At 37.9% G+C, this 27,049-nt stretch overlaps 1 protein-coding gene across 4 annotated transcripts in view; it reads left to right on the top strand.

Moving 5' to 3' along the window:
• VCL (vinculin) overlaps positions 1–27,049 on the top strand; it is a 52,623-nt gene that overhangs the window by 21,723 nt on the left and 3,851 nt on the right. The window contains exons 3-20 of one of the 4 annotated variants that reach the window (XM_015866529.2): positions 1,373–1,523; positions 2,534–2,642; positions 4,548–4,670; positions 6,022–6,182; positions 12,033–12,123; positions 13,435–13,582; positions 14,090–14,243; positions 14,879–15,054; positions 16,209–16,399; positions 17,441–17,640; positions 18,243–18,371; positions 19,225–19,374; positions 19,973–20,081; positions 21,096–21,398; positions 21,903–22,027; positions 22,353–22,538; positions 24,455–24,661; positions 26,826–27,029. In XM_015866529.2, the coding sequence (XP_015722015.1) occupies positions 1,373–1,523; positions 2,534–2,642; positions 4,548–4,670; positions 6,022–6,182; positions 12,033–12,123; positions 13,435–13,582; positions 14,090–14,243; positions 14,879–15,054; positions 16,209–16,399; positions 17,441–17,640; positions 18,243–18,371; positions 19,225–19,374; positions 19,973–20,081; positions 21,096–21,398; positions 21,903–22,027; positions 22,353–22,538; positions 24,455–24,661; positions 26,826–27,029 (2,917 nt within the window). Of the gene's footprint in view, positions 1–1,372; positions 1,524–2,533; positions 2,643–4,547; positions 4,671–6,021; positions 6,183–12,029; positions 12,124–13,434; positions 13,583–14,089; positions 14,244–14,878; positions 15,055–16,208; positions 16,400–17,440; positions 17,641–18,242; positions 18,372–19,224; positions 19,375–19,972; positions 20,082–21,095; positions 21,399–21,902; positions 22,028–22,352; positions 22,539–24,319; positions 25,482–26,825; positions 27,030–27,049 lie in introns of those variants that run through there. The other 3 variants (XM_015866526.2, XM_015866527.2, XM_015866528.2) reach the window with 3 other exon arrangements.

The raw sequence follows: 27,049 nt of genomic DNA, 5'->3' as shown, positions 1-27,049 counted from the left end.
ATGAGGAACTGATTGCAATGAATGTTGAGGCTTATGGGGGAAAAAAAAATAATCTAAGTTTTGCTCCCTTTTCCAGTCTTTTGTTTCCTGCCATTTATGCATTAAAAGTACCATCTGTTGTAGAAAAATCTCCTAGCCTTTTTGTACATGCTGCACGCTCCTGAAATCTTCCAAACGCATTGATTGGGAATTTTATTCAAAATAGGCATTGTACAAGTCATACTCAAGATTTCCTTGTGCAGGTTCCACTCTTCAAAACTGTCAAAGGAATCTCTGAATTTTAGGAACTTTATTTTTGTACTGAAGTATGGTGACTTCTGGGGGTAATGCATGCTTACCTTCCCTCCCCCCCCCAGATGAAAAAGCCAGCTTTGGGATAATCATTAGTATTAAACAGATGACCATGAAATTGAACTGTAGGAAATGAAGTATTTCTGAGCTGGCTGAATAGGTTGTTTGTATAATCCCTTTCTTGGCAGATTTGAAAAGAATAAATTTGAGAAGTGGGGAAATGTAATTTAGTGCACGCAGCTGACTTTGATAATGTGAGTGAGTCCATGGCATAATAATGAGCAGACCATTCCCAATTTCTCCCTTAAAGTTCTCCTGTGCATTCATACTCTGTCATGAGCTCCCACCACCTGATGTGCAGAACAGATGTCTCGCTAAAGCGCAGGTTATGGAAAGGTCAGCGGACCCAATTTGATCTGCTTAAGGGAGCCATTATCTAAAAGCTTCACTTTCTGAGGGGGAAAAAAAAAAATCATGATTTCCTGTAGCAAGTTTTATTTCTAGTGTAACCAGCATTGAAAGAAACCATTAAGTTGTGTCATTTGTGTAGTAAGGAGTGTTTTGGGGTTGGAGAGAGGATGGTACAACACGTTTTCCAATAGCATGTAACTGAAGTATGATGAAAGAATGTGCCCAGGTGGTCAGTGGAAAAAAGTCTCTAATAAGCATGGGGAAGAAGATGAAAGATAATTTTGCTGTACTTAAAGTGTTTGGCTTTTGGACCTTGATGTAATTGGAATGGACACATGACAATCAAGCATAAAACCTATGTATTTACATTGCTTTTAAAGAAATGAAAGAGAATAGGGGAAAGTCATGGTCAGTGTCTTCAGTAAGTACAGTTATAAGTACTATAGCTAACATGGAATTGAAGTCTGTGCTTTGTAATTCCTTTGAGATGTCACGTAGTAATTAAGCAAACAAAACCTCATGTTTTGTATGTTCCAACTCTTGATGATTTTTGAATTGTGTTAATGGCTTGACAGAAATAATAGTAGTAAAGTTACAAACAAATCCTTCAGCATTTTTGCAGTCTGTTGCTTTACAGTGTGATCAGCAAGTTTTGTCTGACTTTCCACAGAGTAGAGAATGCCTGCACCAAGCTCGTTCGAGCAGCCCAGATGCTGCAAGCAGATCCTTATTCAGTACCAGCTCGTGACTACCTAATTGATGGATCAAGAGGCATCCTTTCGGGAACATCAGACTTGCTTCTGACTTTTGATGAAGCAGAGGTAGGAATCCTAACATAAGTGACTTTGGTATCTGCACAGTAGTATCATTACTTTGATTATCTACCTAACCAAATGAGCTAGTGTAAACTGTTGAACAGTTGTATGTGCTTTTTATTGCCTTAGATGGATTTTGCATGCCTTTCTGTCAGAAGGAGCTTACTCTTGATGGGATCAACTTTAGACTAATAGGAATCTTAGCATGTTTGTGTCCTGCTATGCTTCAAGCTACACTAATGTTGGCACAAATCTGAAGTGAATTTTAATTTAATTGATGATCTATTCTAAGGGTTGAACTTTTCATGAGGTTATTCCAAATTAAATGTTAATTAAGTCATTTTTCAATGTGAACTCTATGTGGTGTTGTCAAAAATTACGTGGCTCAAGAAGTAAGATGATAAAGTTAACTGACTTGGGAGAACTCTGTGTAATGAAACATGAACTAAAAGAAAAATTAATTAGTTACTGAGGAAGAAATCCAGAGGTAACTAAAGTATAGTCTTCATAGACAGATTTTCCTGAAAGGAATAAGATGTTGGATCTGTCTTCCCTACCAGAGTGCTGAATAATGCTTTATACATGTGTGAAACTGTGTAGTGAATAACAGCTCCTGTGAAGATGTAGACTGTGCTTCCTTTGTAGTTTTGCTTTCCCTTTTAAATGAATTTTAAATTTTTAATAAGTGAAATTGGAGAAGAAAATGTAGAGCATGCCAGCATATGTATCTGCGCTTCCTGATTGTTTCTCAGTACTATCCTTTAGTTCTCATGTATAGTGAGGCTTTTGCATTTCTGATTAGAGCAATGCTGAGTAAATACCCCTTTTTTTTTTTTTGTAAATACAGCACTCTGTAAGATACAAGATTGTGAGTAACTTAAGCAGTATTTTAGACATCTTTGATTGCCTGTACATAATGTTAGCATTAGTATGTTCTGTTCTATTTATAAGCTTGCATTTCTAATTTGAGTGTAATGTTGCTTCGTGAAATAAATGATGGAATATTTCTTTTTTAGGTCCGTAAAATTATCCGTGTCTGCAAAGGAATATTGGAATACCTGACTGTGGCAGAAGTGGTAGAGACTATGGAGGATTTGGTGACATATACAAAGAATCTAGGGCCAGGTTTGATAAGCTGCATTCTGTTATAAACATTCTAAGTGTGGTCTTTTATTTCCTTCTTTATTTTTTTTCCCTCTGCCCCATGCCTTACTCACCTAACCGAGCTCTGAGTGTTCAGATAATAAAGCAGTTGATTTGAAAGTGTCTGTTGGAAAGAGTTTTGAACTACAGCATGACTGACTACTATTTTATGGTTGACGTTCCTTATGAATACAGGGTAATTAAGATGCTGGTAAATGACATGCACTATGCAGGCAGTATGTACTGTACTTTTTTGTACGCTGCTAGATGAATGGATTATGTATGCATTAGTAAGAATAAAACAAAAAATTGAGAAGGCACTCGCAGCTACAAAGTTGGTTAAGATGCTAATATGTGCGTACTGCCTGAGATGGTTAGGTTTGGTAGGAATTTCTTAGAGTAATAAGAACCACATGTCATATATTAACATCTCAGTGAGGTTGCTGATATAGCTGTTTTATTGTATAATGTGAAAGCCCAGCTGTTGCCAGAATTCTTTTCTTTCATTATTTGATGTTTCTTGGCTGCTTGTTACTTCACTGTGCTAACTTGCGCTCTTTCGATAGGGGAAATAAATGATGAGGAAGTGAGGCACTGAGTTGCTATAGAGGAAACCTACCATCAATCTCTGTCATCCAGTGTTTCAAATGCTTTGGTTTCAGCTAGCATAAGGTAGTTTAACAAAAACATACTGGATAAAGTAGGTACTGTGTTCGAAATATAGGAATGTGTTGCAGTGAAGTTACACTGAACTATAGAATGCTTATCAAGACCTTGTGTATGGATTCTCATAGCTATAAATAATGCAAGAAAAGCTAGCTCATAAATGAAATGGGGTAGTAACAGACTAGCAACTCAGATCACAGAGAGTGTTTGTATCTACTTAAAGATGGCACTATTTTATTTAATGTGTATACTCTACCCCATTTTTAGATGTAAAAAAAACCCGAACCTTTAGGTTGCATATGAAGGTACAGCGTTCATTAAATTTTGTGTTCCATGAGACATTACCTTTAGCTAAACTGACTTTTGCCTCATTTTGAATAGGAAATGATCAAATAGAAAGGGCAGTCATCTGTTTTGACTTTCTGTTTTTACTGTTCAATTTCAGTTTCTCTGTGGTCATTATCTTCCATGTCTTTAAAATATAAATAATATAAATATGACTTCCTGTTTTGGGCGTATGATGAAGATATACGCATAGACAACCATGTGATTTCATCAGAAATGATCTTCTCAATCCCTGCTTTGGATAAACAGTTCATCTTGTTTCAGGCATGCTCTACAAACAAACCCTGAACTATGTGCTACTTAACACAGTCCATGCCCATTTTTTTGCTAGTAGTCCTTGTTCCTTTCAGTTTTATCACTGGATCTTACTGTCAGTGTGAGAACTGTATAAATAACAAGATTATAGAATCATAAAATGATATAGTTTGGAAGGGATTAGTCCAGCCTCTCCTGCCAAAGGCAGGACTAGATCAACAAAGTGCTCAGAGCTTTTAGGCTGGAGGAAGAGTGGAGGATATGACAACCTTTTTAGTGACTTATGTTTTTTGTACGCAAAGGTGGTTCAATACAACTTATCACCTCTGCTGTCAATATGGAGGCTCTGTTACATTTTAGTGCTGGCATTATGACTCTTTTAAACTTTTGTTAAATGGAGATGTTTTAAATCCCAATAAGCAGAACATTATTTCAGTAACATCAAGTTCAGTAACATCTGGAATACAATTTAAGTAATGGATCCTAATATTAAAGAATGCTTTAATGTAATTGCCAGTACTTGTTACTCTTTGTTCTTGTTTAGAGAGCTCATTTGTTGCAAATTAAACTTAATATTGCATTTCTGCACTTCCGATTATGTTTAATTTCTTTAATCTTAAGGAATGACAAAGATGGCAAAAATGATCGATGAGAGACAACAGGAATTAACTCATCAGGAACACAGGGCTATGCTGGTGAACTCCATGAATACTGTGAAGGAACTATTGCCAGTACTTATTTCAGGTATGTATATATATATATATTTATCTCAGCTTACTTGATAAAGCACTTGAACAATTGTTATTTAGTACATATGCCCAACTGGCTCTGTGTTAATACCCCTAACTGTTTTTACAAGATGATAAGGCGCGTGGTCTAATGGAGAAGCTGATTTGTAACAGGGGAGAGGCATAATGCTTTGGAACCTTCCCTGTGGACTGTTGTAGCATTCCTGGCTCTGGTGTACCATGTTCTTTTACAAGGACATAACATCCTGCTAGCATCACCATTTCCTTTTATGTGAAGGCACTGGCAGTATCTCACTGTGCTGAGCCATGTATAGGCAGGCAGGAGAGACGTTTGCTTGTTAGGGCAGCCTGTGAAAGAGCAGTGAAATGTATGGAGATAATCATCCCCTCTTGCATGACTTTTTTTTTCTTTGATTCGTAACTCTGAATAGGATATTCTTCCACTATATTTTTTTATTTTTTTATTTTTTTTTTTTGGCACATTATGATATTGAGGGAAACAAACAATGCAAATGTAAATTGTGGTTTAGTAGTAAAAATTGGATGAACACAGTTTTGTCTGGATGAGGAAGCCTGTGCCAGCTGTTGCCAGGGTATCAAAGGTTGTGAACTTGGCTTCATTTTCCTGGCTATAGTACTGAGTAGAAGTGCATCATAAAATAGTTGATACACATGTGTTGTGTTGCCTCCCCTTCACCTCTTCTGCAAAGTTATTCAGTGTAATAGTTGTGTTGTGAGTATGGATAAGCTCGATTTCTGTCTCCGTTTGGAAGTACTATTAAATTAATGCTTCTGATGCTGTACGTTTGCCATCACAAAGGGTGATGATTAGTGGTATGAAAGGAGTGCATTTGATACTTACCTGCATATGGAACTGTATACAGAGATAGAGTTGTGATATGTTAGAAACAGACCAATGGCAAATTAATATACAAGTTTGTGGGTCCTACGGCACTGAACAAATAGCACCAGCTGCAGCAGCAAGGAGAAAATGACACTGTGTGCAGGATATGCTGTAACCTGGCATGAATTAACACATACCAAATCCTGTATTTTTATGTCTGACAATGTTAACTGCAGATTATGAATATAGTTTGTGCAAGAGAAGTACTGTCATGCCAGTGTAATTAACTGGTTTCAGTTCTGAAATCCATATAGTAATGTTACAAATATTTTTGTAGATGCAGATGTAGACAATGCAGCTGACTATAACTACAATCTCTTTTTAGATAGTCTTCTACTGAAACAGAGATTGTATATTTTATTTTGCAATGAGCATCCAGAATTATTTTCAATATTGATTTTATTCTATGTGTAGCTTTTCCTGATTGATGGTATTTTTACAGCTATGAAGATCTTTGTAACCACAAAAAACACTAAAAGCCAGGGAATAGAAGAGGCCTTGAAAAATCGCAATTTCACAGTCGAGAAAATGAGTGCTGAGATAAATGAAATAATCCGTGTATTGCAACTTACTTCCTGGGATGAAGATGCCTGGGCCAGCAAGGTATGTTTCACATCTACATTTGGATATGGATGGACAGCTTTTGTGTTGTAGACTTAAACAATTGTGAATCTCAGTCTGTTAAAGTATGTATTTGTCTATCAGTTTTGAAACACTGTGATCACATTATATAATTTCTTCAACATTGAACAATGTCTTTGGAGATGGTTGTCTTGATTTCAGAACTAGCCTTTTCTCTTTATAAGCTAAGGTTAAAGGAGTGTGAAACTTTAAAGTGGCCCAGTGGTTACTGAAGCTGAATGGCCACAGAAGGCTTAGTTTTTTCACAGTTGAGTATGGTTAAGTAATAATGGAATACAGTGCATTTCTCTTAAAGGATATATATATTTTTGCTGTATTGAGCAAATTTAATCATATTTGACAGGTGAAAATTAGGTATAAAAGATATTGTTCTGTGCCTTAAGATGGTCCTGTTTGGCATTTGCAAGTAAGATTACTTGTGACATATATATATTTTTTTTTCTTCCATTTCCTACTCCAAAAGATAGACTGCTGCCGTATTCCTTATGCAAAAGGCCTGGAGTTAAGAGGCTTCAGTTAACTTTTGGGATTCTTTCTTGGACCCTTAAATCCTCCTGCTGCCTGTTTTTAGCCTGGTTGTAGAATTAAAATTTCAGTGTTTGCTTAGTGCAAAAAAGATGGACTAATCTGAAGAGCCGTTCTGTAAAGCAGGCAAGTGGGCAGTATTGGGTCTTTTTGACTCACCATTAAGCTATGTAACTGCAACTGCTGAACCTGGAGGACTCAGGCAGTTACTGAAGATACTGAAATGTGCAACAGATCCTAAAGCTTTTTGATGGGTAGAATCCTATGAAGTGTTATTGTGGGTTTACTGAAGAATGCGCCTACACAATTCAGATTCCTACTCGGATTTTTTTTTTTATTTTTTTATTTTTTTAAATAATTTGAAATAAATGGCTAAAGTGATTTTTTAATTTTTTAAAATTTTTTAAAAAAATTTTTAAAGGGTTAATAGTATAAGCAACAAGTAATGGTAAAATGTAAAGAAGGTATTGAAACCTGAAGCCAGGCTTATTAACAAATAAAATCTTGTGCAGTAAATCTAACCAGTGTAATCACTTAGGCCTATATTGTTTGGCACTTGACCCTTAGTTTGCCTTTTGAGTTATTTTGTCACTATCACTTCTTTATTATGACTACTTTATACATCTTTGTTTTTGTTCTTCTGTTTCTTACCCTTTTCTCACCTTTAGAAGGTAAGCTTTCTTACACACCCTACACCTCTACCTTGTACTAAAACAAAACAAGCATGTATGTGGGATTTTGTGCTGTGTGCAGACTGTGTGCTGTGCAATTTCTTGTTTGTGTGCCAGCTGTAACACCATACTTACATATATACACACTGAGGTTTTAAATGACTCTTAATAGGCAAATGTGTAGAATTGGCTGTCACTAAGAAAATGGTAATGGCAAGTTGAACTGCATTGAAACTGTCTTCCTGAATCTGATTAGAGCTACCCCAAGTTTCTAGAGCACATTCCTGTTGAATGCTTTTGTGTTAGTTTATGTTACTAGTGTTTGTAGTTGCTAATAAAGGGTCCAGTCATGCAGGAAACAGCTTACTGCATGCCCGGAAAGCTTTACTAAATCAGGGATTGCCCATTCCTTAGTATTTCAGCGGTAGCCTTCCTACAGTTCTGATGGTTCATGTTCTTAGGATCTAGGCTTAAAGCTTCAGATTTTTTTATGTACGTATTTAAATTCAGGTTCATTTTTGAATTGAAGTGTTGCTATATTTTAGGAAGTGCAAATGCAGTTTTATTTTAGTTAGATTTGGGAACTTTCCTGTTTTCAGAAAAATGACTTGTAGAAAGTTGGCAAGCCAGTTTTAATCTTAAGTTATAACAGGGTATGTTGAATAAAGGATTTCATTAAGAGAACGGTTGGTGTACTGGCAGTATCTCCATGTGGACAATATTGATCAGTATTTATTATGCATATGTATGTAATGCCATAAAGTGTAATTGAAGTTTCATTTCCTGCTGGGAAAACTTTTAATATTTGTTTTGGCTTTTGAATGAAGACAACTTGGAGCTCTGTCACTGGGCATTAACCGAGCAGTTCTGACTGAAAAGCAGTGGGATGAAGAACTAGTTCACCAATGGCCCCATATTATTGGCCTTTTCCTTGTGTCTGTGTGTGAGTGTATATATGTGTTTATTTATTGAGAGGGAGAGTGAAGTCTCTTTATTTCTACTCAAGATAATGTTGCATGCATTTCATGCCTGATAATTAAGGGAAAGATCATCTTCCCATCCTCTTCTGAAGCAAAATTCAAGATGCAGCCTTGAATTTGTGTACTACATCCTAGTGGTGATGTTGGTTTGTTTTGTTTGTTATTCTGTCTTGAATTGTTTATATGTACATGCACCACAAAATCTTCATAGATATAATGGAAGGGACAAATGTGTAGAGCTAGAACTGCAGGCTTTACCATAAACTACTTTGGTTTTGCTACAGACTCTGCAGGGCACAGTGCTGTTACTGCACTACAGCAGTCTCAGCTTACACAAAAAAATGCATATTTTTAAGATATCGTGCTGATTTAAAGTTAGACACCAAGCAAATAAAGATCTCTGACAAAATCTTAAACAAAAAAAAATCTGTACTTATGTATTGCATTCATAGTTTTGTTCAGTTTTTTGTCATTCTTTTACAGTGGTTCAGTACTCTTATACTTCTCATTTTTTAAAGAATCATGAAGTAATACACAGTTTATATGCCTTCCATCTCCATAAGAGGTTAAAAGTTTGTAAGCTGAGAAGTCTTGTATTGTGTGGGGTCGAACCCTGGCTGGTGACTAAACTATCTATTCTGCCACAAGGCTGCCTTTGCCTTTTTTCCTCAACATTCCCTTCTTTGGTAATGAAATGCAGTTATCACTAGACTAGACCACTTAATTGAGTCAGAGGTTGTGTTTTATATTCAGCAAGGGATGTGTACGATTTATTGTGCTCAGTTTAAAAGGCAGTGTCAATACCACCTGCTCCATGAATAATCTCAAAATTCTTAATAGTGGCAGAGGTCTTGCACAAATGTATTGTGAATAAGTGCTCTTTTGCTTTGGGAGTGGAATTTTAGAATGCCAGCTTGTTATTTTCCCCTTCAGACAGTGCTAGCCTAGTTGTTTGACTTCATTGGCTTAAGGTGTTTAGTTCTTTTGACTAGATAATAGTGTTGATTTTCTTAATGGAACTCCTTTCCCCAACAGGGGGAAGGGAGGAAAGCAGTCTTTTTGTCTTTTTTTTTTTTTGCTGACAAGTAATTGTCATTACACTTTCAGCAGGCTATCTGTAGGAGTTTTTCTTTCCTTATTTGTACAGATGTTCTGCTGGCAAATCCCCAAACAGTAGAATTTCCAATGTATTTAACTGTTTGGGCATTAGAACAGTTCAAAGAGTCAGGAATGTTACTCACCTTCAGGCAGTGAGGCCTGGAGTAAGCATGTCTCCTTTGCTTACTTGTTAAACTGGATCAGAGGATCAGGCCAGACATCCCAGGATTGTTACACCTTACTTGCCAAGTATTTGATACCATTCAAAATTGTGGCAGAAAAAAGTGAGATTATTACATGTGCAGTACCAATAAACATGGTTAAGAATGGGTTCCAATTTCCTAATTAAGAATTACTCATCTCCTTGCAATGGAAACTCCTTGTCAGGCTAAAGCTGAGAGGGATTCCCTTCCTTGGCAGCTTTAGCTTTACAATCAGCCTGCCTGGAACATTTTGCAACCGCTGCACTGAGATTTAACCAGATCTTTGCTTTAAATAGGAAAAGGACACCGTGTTGTTGCAAACATGAACTTCAGCAAAGATTTACACAGGATAGTAATATTTGTATTGTAGATCAATTCAGTTCTGTGGCCTTTGTATGATAGAACAGGTGAATGCTGGTGTTGCTTGGGTAATGGTGAATGTAGAAGCTGAAATGCCCTTAAATTTATCCCTTGATAAGAAATTCAGAGCCTTCTTTATCATTTTGCTGTATCTGCTCTTCTGCAGACAGCTGAGATGACAGAAAAGCCTGCTTCAGTAAAAAGAGGAGAACGGGTCTTTGCACCCTCCCATCCATCCGACACTCTTTTCACAGCCATCCCACACCTATCATCTCATGAACACACTAAACAACATCTGTCACCTTATTAAAAATTCAGTTAATCCTTTTGTTTCAAATTATTTATGGGTGGACAGGCCTCCAGTAGCTATTCATTCCAAGCTGAAGTTACTCCAGCCCATACATAAAACAACAGAAAACTCTGATACCACCCATCACAGCTGGTGAGGTTTTTTCCATGTGCATTTCAGCTTTTAGTTTGTTGTATGATGAGAGTTAAGTAAATAAGCATGCATTAAATGCACAATTCTCATGCTGTATAGAAGATGACTTGGAGACTGTTGTGCCCCCTCCCAGCCCTAGCTGAGTGTCCTGTCCTTTAGGTCTTGGCCTAAGCCCCGAGGCCTTGTTTCAAGATTTAAGAACCAGTCCTCCAGCTGTAAAACATTCTGCTTTGTTGGCCTCTTTAGGGCAGTGATTCAACAACCCTTAGAAATATCCAGCAGTGTCAGGTGACCTGTGAGATAGTGGCTGGCTGAGTTGCAATGTGTGAATTGCTGAAAGACTGACATAGCTGAATAAAACAGGCTTTAAGGCCAGAACATTTACAGGAAAGTATCTCTAGGACTAAGAATGCAGAATGAGCTGCTCCACTAAAGTGTCATTTTTTTATTTTCTATTTTTAATTGTTGTCAGGTTACCTCACATTAAATCAGATGACTGCTCCTTGATTCTGGGAGCAGGCTGCTCTCTGTAGCAGCTGGACATGGGTAGTTCAATTCAGCCAGCAGCACAGGGCCAGGCTTCTTTTCGTCATCTGTATACTAATAATGGGATGTTATATGCATTGGAAGTTATTTCCATTACATGTGTGGTAAAAAGCTATTTTGGCTTTCTCCCAACTTGTTACTTAAGGTACTTGTTACTCTGGTAATATATATGTAGTGTTGAATAGAACAGAATAAGTTCTGTTGGAAGGGATCTGCTCTGTTGATTGTCTTGACATTTGCATAGGGCAGAAAACTTGTGGCCTCTAGTGGAGGGATGAAACATGAACAGTCAACTGATAGAGTATGATAGAGTAAAGATAAGGACCGAGTACTTTTAGCTCCTCAAGGTGAAGACATGCTGAATAATAGCATCATAGCAGTCAAAGAAGCAGCTTCTATAATGTTCCTGGAAGAGATGTTCTGAGGTTGAAGCAGCTGCGGATGAATGTGTGTTTTAAGTCTCTGCAGACAGTAAACTCCCTGATTGAGAACTGGAGGAATTAACTATTGGTTGAACTGAATGCAGGCAGAAGTTATTTGACATAAAACAACAGAACAGGTGAAAAACGCAGATGTGCAGTCTTGTGCACAGAAGTTGCAAAACTCACTGGCTGATTTCCATTTTTTAAATGTTGACTCTAATCTTCATGCTATGATATACACTAAGGTGAAAAATGGTACTAACTCTTAAGATAAATGCTTATTAGAGCTCTGACTTGAGAAAGTAAAACACTAGTAAATAAAGAAACAGAAACATCACTGAATCTGCATGTGTATTTCCTGCATTTTGAGTGAATGAAAATGTCTGTCTGATTTGGAAAGAAGTGACTATGATCTGCTAGTTTGAAAATGGGTTTTGAGCTGCTTACATGGATATGTTTCTGTAAGTAGGCTGTGCTTTATACGACTTCTGTCTGCTTTCATCAAGTTGGCTATTCATGCTTCGAGCTTTTGAAAATCATTATGGTGGTTTCTCTTTTGCAAAGGACACTGAAGCCATGAAAAGAGCTTTAGCCCTAATAGATTCGAAGATGAACCAGGCAAAAGGTTGGCTGAGAGATCCAAACGCACCTCCAGGTAATAATAAAAATAAACAGAAACCTGACAGTATTCTGATTTCTTTTTCTAAAGGTGTGAATAATTCACTTGTGTGATGCAAAATTGCCTTTGGATATCAATAACCTACATGTAGTGAATCATTTTGAAGCAGCCCATGGTGTTTTCTTTATAACCTGGAAATCGAGCAGATTGTATTCGTTGTTCTCATGATCTTTCCCTGTTTCAAATTGTCTAAGTATACTCATTATAGTGTGTGTGTGTATGTATATATGCATATGTATATATGTATTCTGCTCATAAAATCAAAACCACATAAATTGCATCTAACAGTACTGAACTGCAGTAGTGGCTAATCCTTGAAACTCCTCCTCCTGTATTTTCATGTTTATATAACTTTAGGTTTATCTAATAATAATTTAAGTATTATTCTTTGTCTTGAAAGAAAATGCTTAACAGAGAAGGTGCAATAAATGCATTAAAAATGGTCTAATGGCACCTTGATTTATATAAAATGCTTTGCCTTACTTTGCATCTTTTAAGCAAGTAAAAGCAGGTGGAGGCCTGTTCCATTTGGACTTTAAAGACCTTATCTGAAAAGTTTCCTCTGAAACTGAAGCCAAAATAAAACAAAGTTGAATGTGAATGACTGTTATCTGTGGAGCTGCTGCTTACACTTCTGATCTTGTTTCTTTTGCCTCACTCAGTGCCAGAACAATGACTAGTTTCAGAGCCTTCTGATGTTTGTGGTGACAATTAATGCAGTGAAACATAAAGTATTTGGTAGCTAGAGACAAATACAATAATAATTCTAAAAATTATTTTAAGACAGATCTTACTCAATAGTCACTCCAGACTAACTGCATAATATTTTTTATCACCTGAGTGTCCTTCTGGCAGGACTTCTGAGTCATTCCACTATGGTAACTTCATTGAGAAACCAGAGGTGCCAGTACTCATAACATGAGAGGGTGGAATTGGAGATGGACTGCAAGGAGAGGGATGAATCTTTCCTTATTGCTCTTTCTGTTCTCTGCCTGAATACATTACAAGTTTTAGGAATTTCTGCTTACAGAAATCAAACTATGATAACAGAATTTTTATATTTCTTGAAATAGGTGGTACATGGTGTACTTCATTATTACTATGCTATGCCGTTTCAGAAACGTGATCTCATAATGATCACATTTGTTGTATGCTGTATGCTTTGGTAAATATGTTCTAATGTCTGAGCCTGGTGCAATTAGTGTGGTGGGACATCTCAGCAGGTTATTAAAAGATACCAAGGAATGTATGATTTGATATTTTTACTAACTGACTTGTACCTTTTAGGGGATGCTGGTGAGCAAGCAATAAGGCAGATCCTTGATGAAGCTGGAAAAGCAGGAGAATTGTGTGCAGGCAAAGAACGCAGGGAGATTCTGGGAACATGCAAAACTTTGGGCCAGATGACGGATCAACTTGCTGATCTCCGAGCTCGGTAAATCTATTACTTTTAATGGACAGTTTCCCACTGCTATTTAAACAGCTATTCTGAACTCACAGTTGCATAGTTTTACTTGTTGCATTGTTTCCTAATGTTTAGGAAAGGAGGACTCTTTGTGCTAAACGTTTTTTTTTCAGCTGCTCTTCAATGTAGTAAATCTTCAAGTTGGAGTGTTGGAGTGTCAATTCGTTTTTGTTGTGGCACTCACTGTCCCCTGCCCCTAAAAATAATAATAATAATAAAAAAAAAAAAAGGTGAAAAAGAACCCATGCAGGAAACACAGAAAGCTATTAAAGATGATCTGTTAGGGGGACAGATAATGGTTTCATGGTATAATATTTTCTCCTGAATTACTTTTTCTTTTCAAGGTACAAACAATATGATTAAATACTGTAACTCTTGCAGTAGTTGCTGGGAATTCTCCTAACTACTTTTTGGCACTTCTTCATTAGAGAAGGGCTTTGCTCAATTCTGAGTTGAATTTGTGATGTTCTTTGGCAGAGGGCAGGGTGCTACACCAATGGCAATGCAGAAGGCGCAGCAGGTGTCACAAGGCCTGGATTTGCTCACTGCAAAAGTGGAGAATGCAGCCCGGAAATTGGAGGCCATGACAAACTCTAAGCAGGCTATTGCGAAGAAGATTGATGCTGCTCAGGTATCACTGATGATTAAATAAATGCTTCAGGAAATTGTTATGTGTTACACTAAACTTTTGCAGGTGTATCCAAATGCAACACAGTTTCTCTTTAGGAGGAGTATGTAGGAAATATTTGTCTTCAGTCAGGAAAATACTAAATTCATGATGCCAAGATTTTTGTTAGAGCTTTGTTTCTTCGTAGATTGTTTAGTATTGCTAAAAACTCGAGTGTTAGAAATTTACAATGAGGAAATGCTGTAACTTAGGACATAAACAGATCTTATAAAAGGAAAGAATAGTTTCAGACAGCACAGATAAGTGGGATCTGTTTTGGAGTTCAGGGTATAGAATCTACAGCAAAACAGCACCAGTGAAACTGTTTGTGTTTATAGATAGATAGATAGATATAGATATATACATGTAACCAGATGAAAAGCCTGATAATGTAATTTTTTAGTAAGGGCTTTGCAAGGAATGTGTTACATGGTGCACAACAGTATCGGTTGTTAATCATTGGAACCCTCCAAGCTCATGAGTCATTAAAACAGCTAGTTAAACTTCACTTCTCAAAATATTTTTGGCAAATGTTGAGGGGACAAGGAACGGACAGAAGACAGTTCATCTTCATTCACCTACAACTTCTTTCTATTAAGAACTGGCTCGCAGATCCCAATGCCGGAAGTGAAGGAGAAGAACACATTCGAGGGATTATGGCTGAAGCAAGGAAAGTTGCAGAACTGTGTGAGGAGCCTAAAGAAAGAGATGATATCCTTCGCTCCCTGGGGGAAATCTCTGCTTTGACAGCTAAGCTATCAGATCTGCGACGACAGTATGTATTTATTGTCTTACTATATAGTTTTTTATTTTCAGTTGCTTTAATTTGCTGTTCGAAGTTGTGAAGTAATTAACCAGAATATTAATGATTAATTTTGGGAAGCATTTTCCTCCAGCAACTGTGGAATAGACATGTTTCACTTCTCAGTTTTTTTAATACAAATGGAATGCAAATAACTATCAAATAACTGTGCAGTTCTTGGGGGGGCTGGGGGGAGCCAGAATTTTTTAACATGCCTTTAGAAATTTCATCTGCAAAATATAGTATCATTTTTAATGCTTCAGTTTAATTTCTATCCTAAAACCTGATTTGCATCAACTTCCTCCAAATGAGATTACCCAGAGTTGCGTATCAATAAGATTTTTATTATTTTTTTCACTGCCTGTGAAAGATTTTGCAGGTAATTGCCTTGGCAGTATCAAAGCACCTGAAAAGAGTGAGATAATGTGAAATTTAAGCTTGTTTATACAGACAAATATCAGTGTCTTTTGCTGAGCAAATTACTGTCTGGTAGGGTAGATTATCACTCATTTTGATCTTGAGCCAGGTGTTGTGGAACCTGTAACTGTATAAATGTGAGAAAATTGTGCTACATTGTATTCAGTGCTCAGCTGCTCGTAGTGTTTCAGCATCAGTTTTGCAAAGGGTTTACTTGAAAACTGTAGTGAGAAATGATCACTGTAAAAACTGTGATCTTTAATCTATGGCCAGTAGCAGTATGGAGGTAATACTTTTTCTTAAGAAGTTACTCTTCAGATTTTTCTTGACATTTCCTTCTGTAGGTTCTAATTCATTCTCTTTTCTGGTTTATGAATAGCTTAGTGTCTGCTGCTTAATTTTGTACTTGTAATCTGCATAGTGTTATTGCAGGTGATTGTGGTTATGGGAAATCAAAGTCATCAATGATAATACCATGCCTTCCTCTGCTCCAGTGCTGCATTGAACAAAAGCAATATCAAGGTGCTACAGCAACAGAGTGGAATGGGGATTTATGGATGGCAGGCATTATTTCTTCTGAGATCCAAATCTCAAGTTTGACCTTATTGAAAAGATAAAGTACCATTCCTTGTGTCATCTTTTTCCTACCGAATTTAATTTGGGATTAGCTGTAAATGACCTTTAAGTGACTTTTTTCTTTAAATCCTCAGTGGGAAAGGCGACTCTCCTGAGGCCCGTGCACTGGCCAAGCAAATAGCTACATCACTTCAGAATTTACAGTCCAAAACAAACAGAGCTGTAGCTAATACTAGGCCGGTGAAAGCAGCTGTCCATTTGGAGGGAAAGATTGAGCAAGCTCAAAGGTGGATAGATAATCCTACAGTTGATGATCGGGGAGTAGGTAAGTGTTCCAGAATGTTCTTCTCTATCACAGTTTTATGGTGAAACTTTGTAATTTTTAAGATTGAAACTACTGCTTCTGAAACACCGAAATGCACCTGTTTGGCTGCACTTGGCTGAAAGTCATCTTGGGGTGTTGTAGCAGGAACAGACCTTGCTACGCTTACGAGCTTTCTTATCATTACAGTTGAATATTGAATAGTCAGGCTCTATAACAACTTATTTTAAAGTAATTTTGAGCTTAATTATGAGCTTGAGTTACTTGTATGTTGGTATTGGCTGAAAATGATTCTTCAGTAAGTCTTTAAAAAACTTAATGTGTTTTGAATATGATGGCTTCCGTTAAAAAGAACACTATCCTATTACTGAAAGAGCAGAAGCATATTGTTAATGAAAGAACAGGAAGCTGTGATTGAGTGAAGGAAATTATCCAACTAAAAGGAAGTTTTTAAACAATTAAAAAAAAAATCAACCTGCTTCATAAGTTGTTTTTCTTTGTTTTTTTCTCCCTTTTCTCCAATCGTGGACACCACACGTTATTAAACCCATGATTTCTGGAAGGCCTGAAGAGGATACTCTGATTTTTTTTATTATTATTTTTTTTTAATTTTCTTTATTTTTTGCAACCTGGTTTTGTACTCATACCTTCTTCCTGCTCAGCTTATGGCTTGAAATCACATGGAGATGAATTTCAGTACATGAAATTTACAAATGATTTCTATAGGAGTTGACAGATGACTTATGTAAGAATATCCCACTGCTGTAATGGTGATCTTGAGGCCATCCTAGCTAAAGGGATTCATCTCAGGGCCTCACTTGCAGTAACAGATGAAATAAATTGGTGAGAGTATAATTGTTTTTATAGTTTTGAGCTGCTTTTGCTTACTGGGAAGCTGCTGCAGATACTTCTTATCACCTGGAAATGTGTTCCTAACCCAGAAATTCTAGGATATCAGTTAGTTCATGGTACACTCGAGCTGAGCTGGGCTTTCAAGTTCTGTTTCTCTGGTATGTTAATGTCCTGCATCTTCTTCCACTGCAGGCCAGGCAGCAATTCGGGGTTTGGTTGCAGAAGGTCGTCGTTTAGCCAATGTCATGATGGGACCTTATCGTCAGGACCTGCTTGCCAAATGTGACCGTGTAGACCAGCTGGCTGCTCAGCTTGCTGACCTTGCAGCAAGAGGGGAGGGAGATTCTCCTCAGGCCAGGGCAATTGCTGCTCAGCTTCAGGACTCCTTGAAGGTAAAAATAAATAAATAAATAAATCTTGTGCTGTGAAACACATGTATGTGGAATTATTTGCACTGCTCTGATAAAGACCTTGTATGTAGGTGGAGGAGCAAAAAGCTATGTAAGTTTACCTGGAAGACTTAGAGCACTCTTTAATATGAAAACCTTGATATTATGCCACAGAGATTATAAAAAATATTATAGAATCACTCAGATTGGAAAAGATCTTCAAGACCATCAAGTCCAACCAGAAGTCCAACCATACTACCCTGGTCTAATTCCAAATGAATGATTTAGAAGTTAAAAATAAAAGGAAGTCTTACTTTCAATGAAGAGAGTGTGTTAGCATTGCAAATCTGAGGGGCAGGGTCTCAAATAATCCCATTCATAGCTTCTTATCCTTTTTCAGTGTGTAGAGTGTATGCTTGCATTTTGAATGCTGTAAAAGGTGATTATTGAACGCACTTCTAAGATTGTTTTATCTTTATGGCTTTCAGTGTAATCTGCTTCTTTTTCCCATATTTTGTTTGTCATGAGAAGATGATGTAGGACTGTAACCCTTAGGAGCTTAATGTTTCTGTGTAACGTGTAAAAAATTTTGCCTTTTTTTTAAGGATCTCAAAGCACGGATGCAAGAAGCAATGACGCAGGAGGTGTCTGATATTTTTAGTGACACTACAACTCCTATTAAGTTGTTAGCAGTAGCAGCCACTGCTCCTTCTGATACTCCCAATAGAGAAGAGGCAAGTATTTGGTAGTGTCTTTCCCACGTGGAACTTGAGTTATTAATTGTTTTATGAGAATGGCTGTTATGAAAAACAAACTGATGTTTTGAATCAGTATTTTGAAAAATAAGTCAGTGATATTTTCACAAACATGTAATATACGCTTAATGATTCTGAATGGGATGATTGGCATGGAAATGTTTCTGGTGTCTTGGAGACAGACTTAAGTAAATACTAAAAACTACTCTCTATGATATTCATACCCTGTTACTTTGAGCATGCTAAATATTTATTTACCAGAATCACTGGCGGCAGTTCCTGCATTGCATATCTCAATATTAGATAAGCTGATTCATAACATTATTGATTAATGATAATGATTCCCAATGCCATGAGGAACTGAACTTGGGAACAGGATGGTTTGTGTCCTTGAATGAAACTGTGGGATGAGGAATGTTTTTTCCATTGTGAAGCCTCAATTTTTAGGTAAAAAAACCATAGTTTTCCAAATGCAGTTTTTTTCTTTGTTCTGGGTTCAAAGATTAGTCTCTGTAAATGACTAAATGACTTCAAAAGGCTAAAATGACTTCACCTCAGTAGTTGTAAAAATGGAAGTTGGGAATTAGTATTGTATTTCAAAGCTGTAAGACGTGATAGTAGCCTCTGGGGGAAAACAAGTGAATTCATAAAGAAAGAAGTCCACTAATGGAAGGATGAGAGAGAGAGTCTGAAACCTTTTGTGTTGTGTCCTGTTGCATCCTCTCAGGAGTTGTGTCAAGTTTGGAGGTCTTGTAACTTGATACTTTAGAAATATTCCATTCTGTTAGGGAAGTGAGGCTTCTTTAATGCATTCTTCTTTTCTGACAACCAGGTGTTTGAAGAAAGAGCAGCAAATTTTGAAAACCATGCTGCAAGGCTGGGAGCTACAGCAGAAAAAGCAGCTGCAGTTGGAACTGCTAATAAAACTACTGTGGAAGGCATTCAGGCAACAGTGAAATCGGCAAGGGAGCTTACCCCACAGGTTTGTTGCTAACTCTCAAAAAGCTATTATGAAGGTTGGAAAGGACTTGGGTGGAACTTTCCCTATGCTTCTGCTATCAGAGTAAGATCTTAATGGCAGCAAAGAGCATAGTGCTGACATTCTGAAAGGCAAATGGCAAATACTTGTAATCCTGCCAGGGATGATGAGGTGACCAAGTGCTGTGTCTCAGTCTTCAACTTTTGGGCAGAAGCGTTAGTAACTTGAAATAGTTACACCTAGTCTTAATGAAATAAATAGAAAAAGTGCTTTTTACATCATTTTACTTTCTGAGTTAAGCTTCTATCCAGAGCTTATATATTAGTGAGTCTGTCTTAAATGTTGTACTTCAATGCTGTCAATAGCTGGTTGTAAATGAGAAAACACTTTTTGGTGTATAAGCAAGTAATCGAAGTTCTAGAGAAGTATTTGTATCCTAAACAGATTTCAGAATCATTGTAAATTTTTAAGCAGATAGGGGATGAACTGGAATTACAAGTGAGCTATACATTCAGTACTGAAACAAATGCAATTCCAGGAATACTTATTATGTCTTTTAAATGCTGATATTTTCCTAATTAAAAACACTTTCTATTGGCAGGTAGTGTCAGCTGCTCGAATCCTCCTGAGAAATCCTGGTAATCAAGCTGCTTATGAGCATTTTGAGACAATGAAAAACCAATGGATTGATAATGTAGAAAAGATGACAGGTAAAAGTAGGCTTTCTCGTTGAAGATGATACTTGTACTCAGCTACCTAGCATGGCTTATTATCCATTCTGTTTGGGTTGAGGATGCACATGGAAATAATCAGTGAACAAAAATAAATTCATGAGAGTAGCAGAAATGTGCTGTCTGACTTCAGGAATCTGTGTGTGCAACATGCTATAGTATAAGTAAAATAGCTTGCTTTATAGATGTTGATTTTGAGGAGTGAGGGGGAGTAAGCTGGGCTTTAGTTCTTACGTGGGAAAAACAGGATACCTTTTGAGCTTCTAGCAGTGGTACATCGCTGTAGCAAACTGAGGGTTTTCTTACTGTGTGCTTTTGACATGTAGAATGAGGGCAGAAAATTGAGGAGAAGCGGAAGAAAGTGTGTTCAAAGTTGTTATATGTCGATGAAAGGAGTGAATAAAAGAAGGCTCCTAATCTACTGTGTCTTTCTGAGACACTTAAAGGTTTCAGTCCTGAAGTGTAGATTCTTGTTTTGTGCTGCTGGTGAAATAGTCCTCACTGTATGCTGTATCCTTGTCTATCTCTGAAATTAACTTCTGGAAATTTAAAACTTTACTGCTTTGTCACTACGTATCACCCTTAAGTTAAAGCACAACCAGAGGAGAGGAGTCTTTCCTTTTGTGTGAACAAGAAAAGTGCAGAATTGTTGAATGTATATAAAGAAATTTGGAAGGAAGGTAATGCTGTTATGTATGCTACGTAAGTCACTTGTTCATAAAAGCAGCATTCTACAACAGATGAACGAGAGTTCAGGGTGTCATTAGCGGGCACAATCCTGACCGCAATTACAGTGCTAGAAGTACCACATATAATCAGAAGTGCAACAGCAGCAAAACGTTTTGTCTGTTTTTTTTTCATACCCTCTTCTCCTCTTCCCCATTCCTCATTTTGGAAGATGGTTACTTTCTGGTTGTAAATGATCTTAGGAATACCAAATATCTCCTTCCAGAGTTGAAACTGGATTATTAATGTTTTCAACTTTTATTCTAGGACTAGTGGATGAAGCCATCGATACCAAGTCTCTGTTGGATGCATCAGAAGAGGCTATTAAGAAAGATCTCGATAAATGTAAAGTTGCAATGGCCAATATGCAGCCTCAGATGCTGGTAGCTGGAGCCACCAGCATTGCTAGACGAGCAAACCGCATCCTGCTTGTGGCAAAACGGGAGGTTGAAAATTCAGAAGATCCTAAATTCCGGGAGGCTGTTAAAGCTGCTTCTGATGAACTGAGCAAAACTATATCACCAATGGTAATGGATGCTAAAGCTGTTGCTGGAAATATCTCTGATCCTGGTAAGGATTCAGCCAACTGATTTTAGATGTGTTTTTTACTGGTGAAAGATGATGTGAAGTAGTGCTTGTTTTGTCTTGTACAGTTAAGTATCTCCTATTATGGAAATTCTGTATGCTTAAATTCCAGACTGCTGAGATCAGCATCACACCATTAACTGCTGGATCCTGTTCTTTTGAAATGCAATCAAAGACCTCTGCCATGTTCAAAGTGAAAAGGATTCAGCATTCTAGTTGATGACAGGATTTCATGATCTTTGTCATAAACAAGCATAGATTTTTAATAGTTCCTGTTAATTGGTCTAAGCTTGATTTTATGTATTTTATAAAAAAAATACTGATATTACATGAAAATTCATGAGCATTTTGGTAGTTTTTAAAAGTTGCTCATTTCTTGGATATATTTGTGTACTCTTCGTAGTACTGTATAGAAATGTACTTTTGGCTAGTGTTGCAGTTCTAAATGCTGGAGAATGCTGTTAATCTGGGAATGGGATTTTCATTCAGGTTTGCAGAAGAGTTTCTTGGATTCTGGATACAGGATTCTGGGAGCTGTGGCCAAAGTCAGAGAAGCCTTCCAGCCTCAGGAACCAGATTTTCCACCCCCTCCTCCTGACCTTGAGCATCTTCATGTAAGTGCCGTGAAATCTGTAATACTCTGATGTCACTGACAAAGTGTGGACTGCATGATGAAATTTCTTGAATACATTTATTATTTCTTAGAAATAAAACATGTCAACTGGCCAGCCACATAGGTGTGCAGCCAGAAGTCTTAAAACAAAGAACAAAGGAAACCCAAGTAGTCCAAAATTTGAAAGAAGATACTCAATGTTGTTTCCTTAAACAGGGAGCGCTTGGAAAAACAAAAGAAAGTATAAGCTTATGCCACCTTGTCATGATACCCAGTGCTTAATCTTTGTACTTCATTGCACTGAACAAGATTTTTACCCTCCTTAGCTGACTGATGAGTTTGCTCCTCCGAAACCACCGCTTCCAGAAGGTGAGGTTCCCCCACCCAGACCACCACCCCCTGAAGAAAAAGATGAGGAGTTCCCAGAGCAGAAAGCAGGAGAAGCTATTAATCAGCCCATGATGATGGCTGCTAGGCAGTTGCATGATGAGGCTCGGAAATGGTCTAGCAAGGTAAGAAATTGTTACATGTGTATTCTGTGCAAAAAAAATATATTTATTTTGGGTCAGTGTGTTATTCTGGTCCATTGTCAGTTGCCTCAATGCAGAGAATAGTCTTAGGTAGATCAAGTAGTAAAAACATTGCAGTTGGAGGAGGAATTGGAAAACCTTACGTATTCAGAGTGAACTTAGTACAACTGGCCTAATACTTGTGAATCATAGAATGATATAATGCTTATTATTGTACCTCTGTGAACACAGATGTGTTAAGCTGTTTGTGGTCCTTAGTGCTAGTACTGCTAGACAGTCACTGCTGCTTGTGCCTTCCTAGGTTAACAAGCTGATCACTTTGTTTAACTGCTTTCAGGAAATCTGCATGAGTTCTGCAGCCACCAGCTGCACGCTTTGTCAGTAACAACTTGGCACATGCAGCCCAAGTTTTTACGAGTAGTTGTAAAGGGCCAGAAGATTAGAAGATTAAAACTGTGTTTATAGTTTGAGCCACCTCCTTGTTGGGTAGAAGAGGGATTGATGGACACTGCTGCTAAGGGGTGTAGGTTAGACTTGGAAAGACAGAAACACGGTGTCTTGGCTCGTGCTGAATGGCAGAGGACTGTCAACTGCCTTCTGCTTTGTTGTCCATTTACACGGGCTCACTGATGTTTCAGGCTTATGGGACGGCAAGTAGGTAGTCTTCAAAAGCATCTGGTAGCATTCTTCATTCCTATAAGACGTGCAGTTCGTTTCTTTTCCTCCTTCCCAAAAATCTCCTTTTTCATGGTGGGGATTCCAGGCTTCTGTGTACTTGTCCTCTCATGGAGCACAAACTAAAAACCATCTGTTGCTTTAGATTCTGTTTTCAGTGGTTTGATACTTAAATCTCATTCTTTGAAGTTGAGTCAGTTTGGCAATACACAGTTACACGTGTATGTTAAAACTTGTTCCTTCCAAAACTTCTGCATGTTTCTGCTGCTGCAGGTGTTTTTGGGTAGAAAATTGGACCTCAAGCAAAACTCAGTTGCAAATGTATAGGCTTTGGTAAGGGTTGTTTTGTATAGTACAGTTAAAGAATTGAAGTTAGTAAATGTGTTACAATATCTTTTTTGTTGAAATGGTGCTATATTATAAAAGCTTGTACTATTCCACTACTGTTACCTCATCTTTGTGATCTAATTTAATGGAATATATTTGCTTAGATCATCTTTATTTTAAAAGGTAAAGGATACAACATATTGTGGCAAAACAGTATCATATGCTTCATAATCCTCTTAATTTACTAATTCTGTTTCAGTCTCTTTTTCAAGAACTGTAATATTAACGTCATTCATAACATTCAGTATCATCTTTTCGTAACCCGGTTTTGTTCATCCTCACGTTACCCGTGATACTTCACTTTTCTATACTCCACCTTTTTTTCCCTGACAGCCACACAGTGTCAGTGGTTTTTCTGTGGTCCTGCTGCTACCTTTTACTTACATCTGTGTGATGGAGCTTTCATACATGCTTTCTGTCTGCACAAACGCCACAGTCATCAGCTGCTGTGCCTGCTTCTAGCCAGTGAAATGGCTTTCATTAAAACAGAAAATCCATTCATTTCACCATTGTCTTGCCAGAAAAATGTTGTTTTGAAAATCAGCCTCTGTGTGTAGAAGCTGTATGCTGAGATGAAAAAAGTTGCTGCACCTTTGAATCGTTACTTAATTTTTTTGGGTAACTTTGATACACAGGTGAAATGTTTGTTTCATTCTGCTAATCTTGTATTCCTTCCCCTCCTCCCTCTGACCTGATCCTAGAGCTGTCCTATCAGATACGGAGAGACCAAGAGGATGTTTTGGTCACTAAAACAGCTCAGTTCATGCTCTTCTACCAAATTCTGCTTCTTGTACTAACTGTCCCCTGTTTCTCCACCCTTGCTGCCACCTGCAAAGCCTGTGACTGTGATTAATGAAGCGGCTGAGGCTGGTGTAGATATAGATGAGGAGGATGATGCAGATGTTGAATTCAGTCTCCCCTCTGACATTGAAGATGATTACGAGCCTGAGCTGCTGTTAATGCCAACCAATCAGCCTGTTAACCAGCCCATTCTGGCTGCTGCTCAGTCTCTGCATCGGGAAGCAACCAAGTGGTCTAGTAAGGTACTCCTGAGTCTCCCCCGGGGACTGATCTGTGTGCATCCAGCCATTTGGAACGCTGACACATTTGCATCACTCTTGATCCCTGCTGGGTCCCGTCATTCTGAATGAAAACATTTGCCTGCACTTCATCTTAAGGACTGAGAGTGGCTTCACGAGTTTGCTAGATCTGACTGTCAGTGCCAGACTGAAGCTTGATTTGGGTCACTTATTAATATTAAAAGGCTTCTTCTTTCTTTGCATCTGCCTGTCCTTCTTTGTTACAACAGTTCTCAAATTGTAAACAGGGTTTATCTTTCCTCCCTCCCTTTCTTTCTACATTAATTTGGGCTACCTAGGAAGCCATCGTTCATGGTTTCTTAATGACTTCCGGATTCAGCAGTGTACGCAGCGTTCAAGAAGTCATTTAACGTGTCTGTTGTGCTTTGCCTCCATTGGTGCCGTCCATTAAAAGACCTTGAACAAGGAATGGCTTTGTATGGCAGTGTTTACTGAAGAGGACTGTCTGCTGGCTTGCACTTGGCTGTGTTGCAAATGCTGCTTTTGAGAGAATTCTTTTATGAAGAAGCTGCACCGAATGCTGTGATCTGCTGAATTGAGATTGTTTGTATGAAACCAATGGACATCTAACATGGGGTTCAGACATTCACAAGTAGCCTGTTTCTTCTGTCTGAGCACAAATGGTTGCAAGACTTGTCACTTTTTATAGCATGCCACAAAAAGAAAGGTTGGTGTTCCGTAACAAAGGTTAGGGGTGTGTGTGTGTGTATGTGTATGTATAGATATACAAAACTATTTTTAATAAAAAGGGCTTTAAAATGTTCTTGTCCTTTCAGATTCTGATGCTTGGATAACTTGTTAGAGGGCTTCGTAAATGACACTGGTCCTAATTTCTTGATCCTCCTGCGTGAAAACATGGAAAAGCTTTGTGTTGTGTCGCTTGCATCCTAACTGGTTATACTAGCAAACAGATTAGATATTAGGTCACGGTAATGAACAGTTCAGCTTTTTGTGTCACCCGTACCTGTGCCACATTTAATGACGTGTTTCAGATATCTTCTTCAGTTAATGAGTAGTGAGTCATGGAAGTACATGCAAAGGACAGAGAAAACAGTTGGGTTCTCACTGTGTACTTCTTGCTGTGGTCTTCATTGGTCTTTCGTTGTGAAACTGCACTGGAGAACGTGTGTGCTAATACTTAAAATCACTCTGCTGCTCTTTCATCCACACAGTAGGAATGCATCGTGGCACTGTTACACGTTTGTCTAACAACTCCTCGTGAAGGTGAATCTAAATGTACTAACAGACCATTAACAATCGATAACTCCTGACTGCTTTTTTTCTTGCACTAGGTTTCTCTCTGGAACAGTGTATGAGAAATGTTTTTGCTACGGTTTATTTTTGGTATTTAATTCCCACTTTGAGAATACTGGAAGTATTTTTTGTGACTTATTTTGATATAATTAAGATAAGAAAGTTGATTTTTAATAATGCCAGATTATCTTTTAAACTACAAGTTATTCTCTCCTAGAAGCTTTATTTTGAAGGGAGAGGATTAATAAAAAAGCCATAACTGTTTTCAAGAAATAACTTGATAAAGCCCAGGAATAATATTGCATCTCATTTCCACGCTACCTGTGGCAAAGCTTTATTAGAGGTCGTCTTCCACTTGCCAGCAATACAGCAAGGTAGCAGCACAGATAAACATGAACCACTTCAGTTTCAGATGCCCGTGAAAACGTGATGCTCAACCGTGTAACCAGATCGGTGCTGTTTGGTTTAACGAGGTGCTTAGCACACTTAGAAAGTAACTACCTTGCTCCCCTTATTGAGAGATCTGGAATTTCAGATGCTAATAACACGCTTTATCTTAAAACATAACCAGCAGAGCAGAAACTCCCATGGACAAACTAACACTTCATCACCGTGTTTGGTTTTTTTTTTTCCAGTTTTGAAGCAAACTTTTTTCCCCGAGTCTTAGAAAGTAAAGTCTACCATAAGTAGATAATAAGGGCAGATCTTCCCTGTTCCTTGAAGAAACCTCTTCTGTGTTCACAAAGGTTCTTCGGTCCTTGACTTTCTGAAGGGGTTGCTACCAGAACGTAGGCTGCTCAGGTGCGACTTCTGCCTTCCTGACACAAACACTGACTGCTGCTGTTCTCTTCAGGGTAATGACATCATTGCTGCTGCTAAACGAATGGCGCTGCTCATGGCAGAGATGTCACGCCTGGTGCGAGGAGGCAGCGGAAACAAGCGTGCCCTCATTCAGTGTGCAAAAGATATTGCTAAGGCGTCAGATGAAGTCACTCGATTGGCCAAAGAGGTGGCCAAGCAATGCACTGATAAACGCATTAGAACAAACCTCTTACAGGTAATGAGTTAACTTGTAAG

Source organism: Coturnix japonica, chromosome 6, assembly GCF_001577835.2.
Source record: "Coturnix japonica isolate 7356 chromosome 6, Coturnix japonica 2.1, whole genome shotgun sequence".
Classification (NCBI taxonomy): domain Eukaryota; kingdom Metazoa; phylum Chordata; class Aves; order Galliformes; family Phasianidae; genus Coturnix; species Coturnix japonica.
This window is presented reverse-complemented; position numbering and strand designations above follow the sequence as displayed.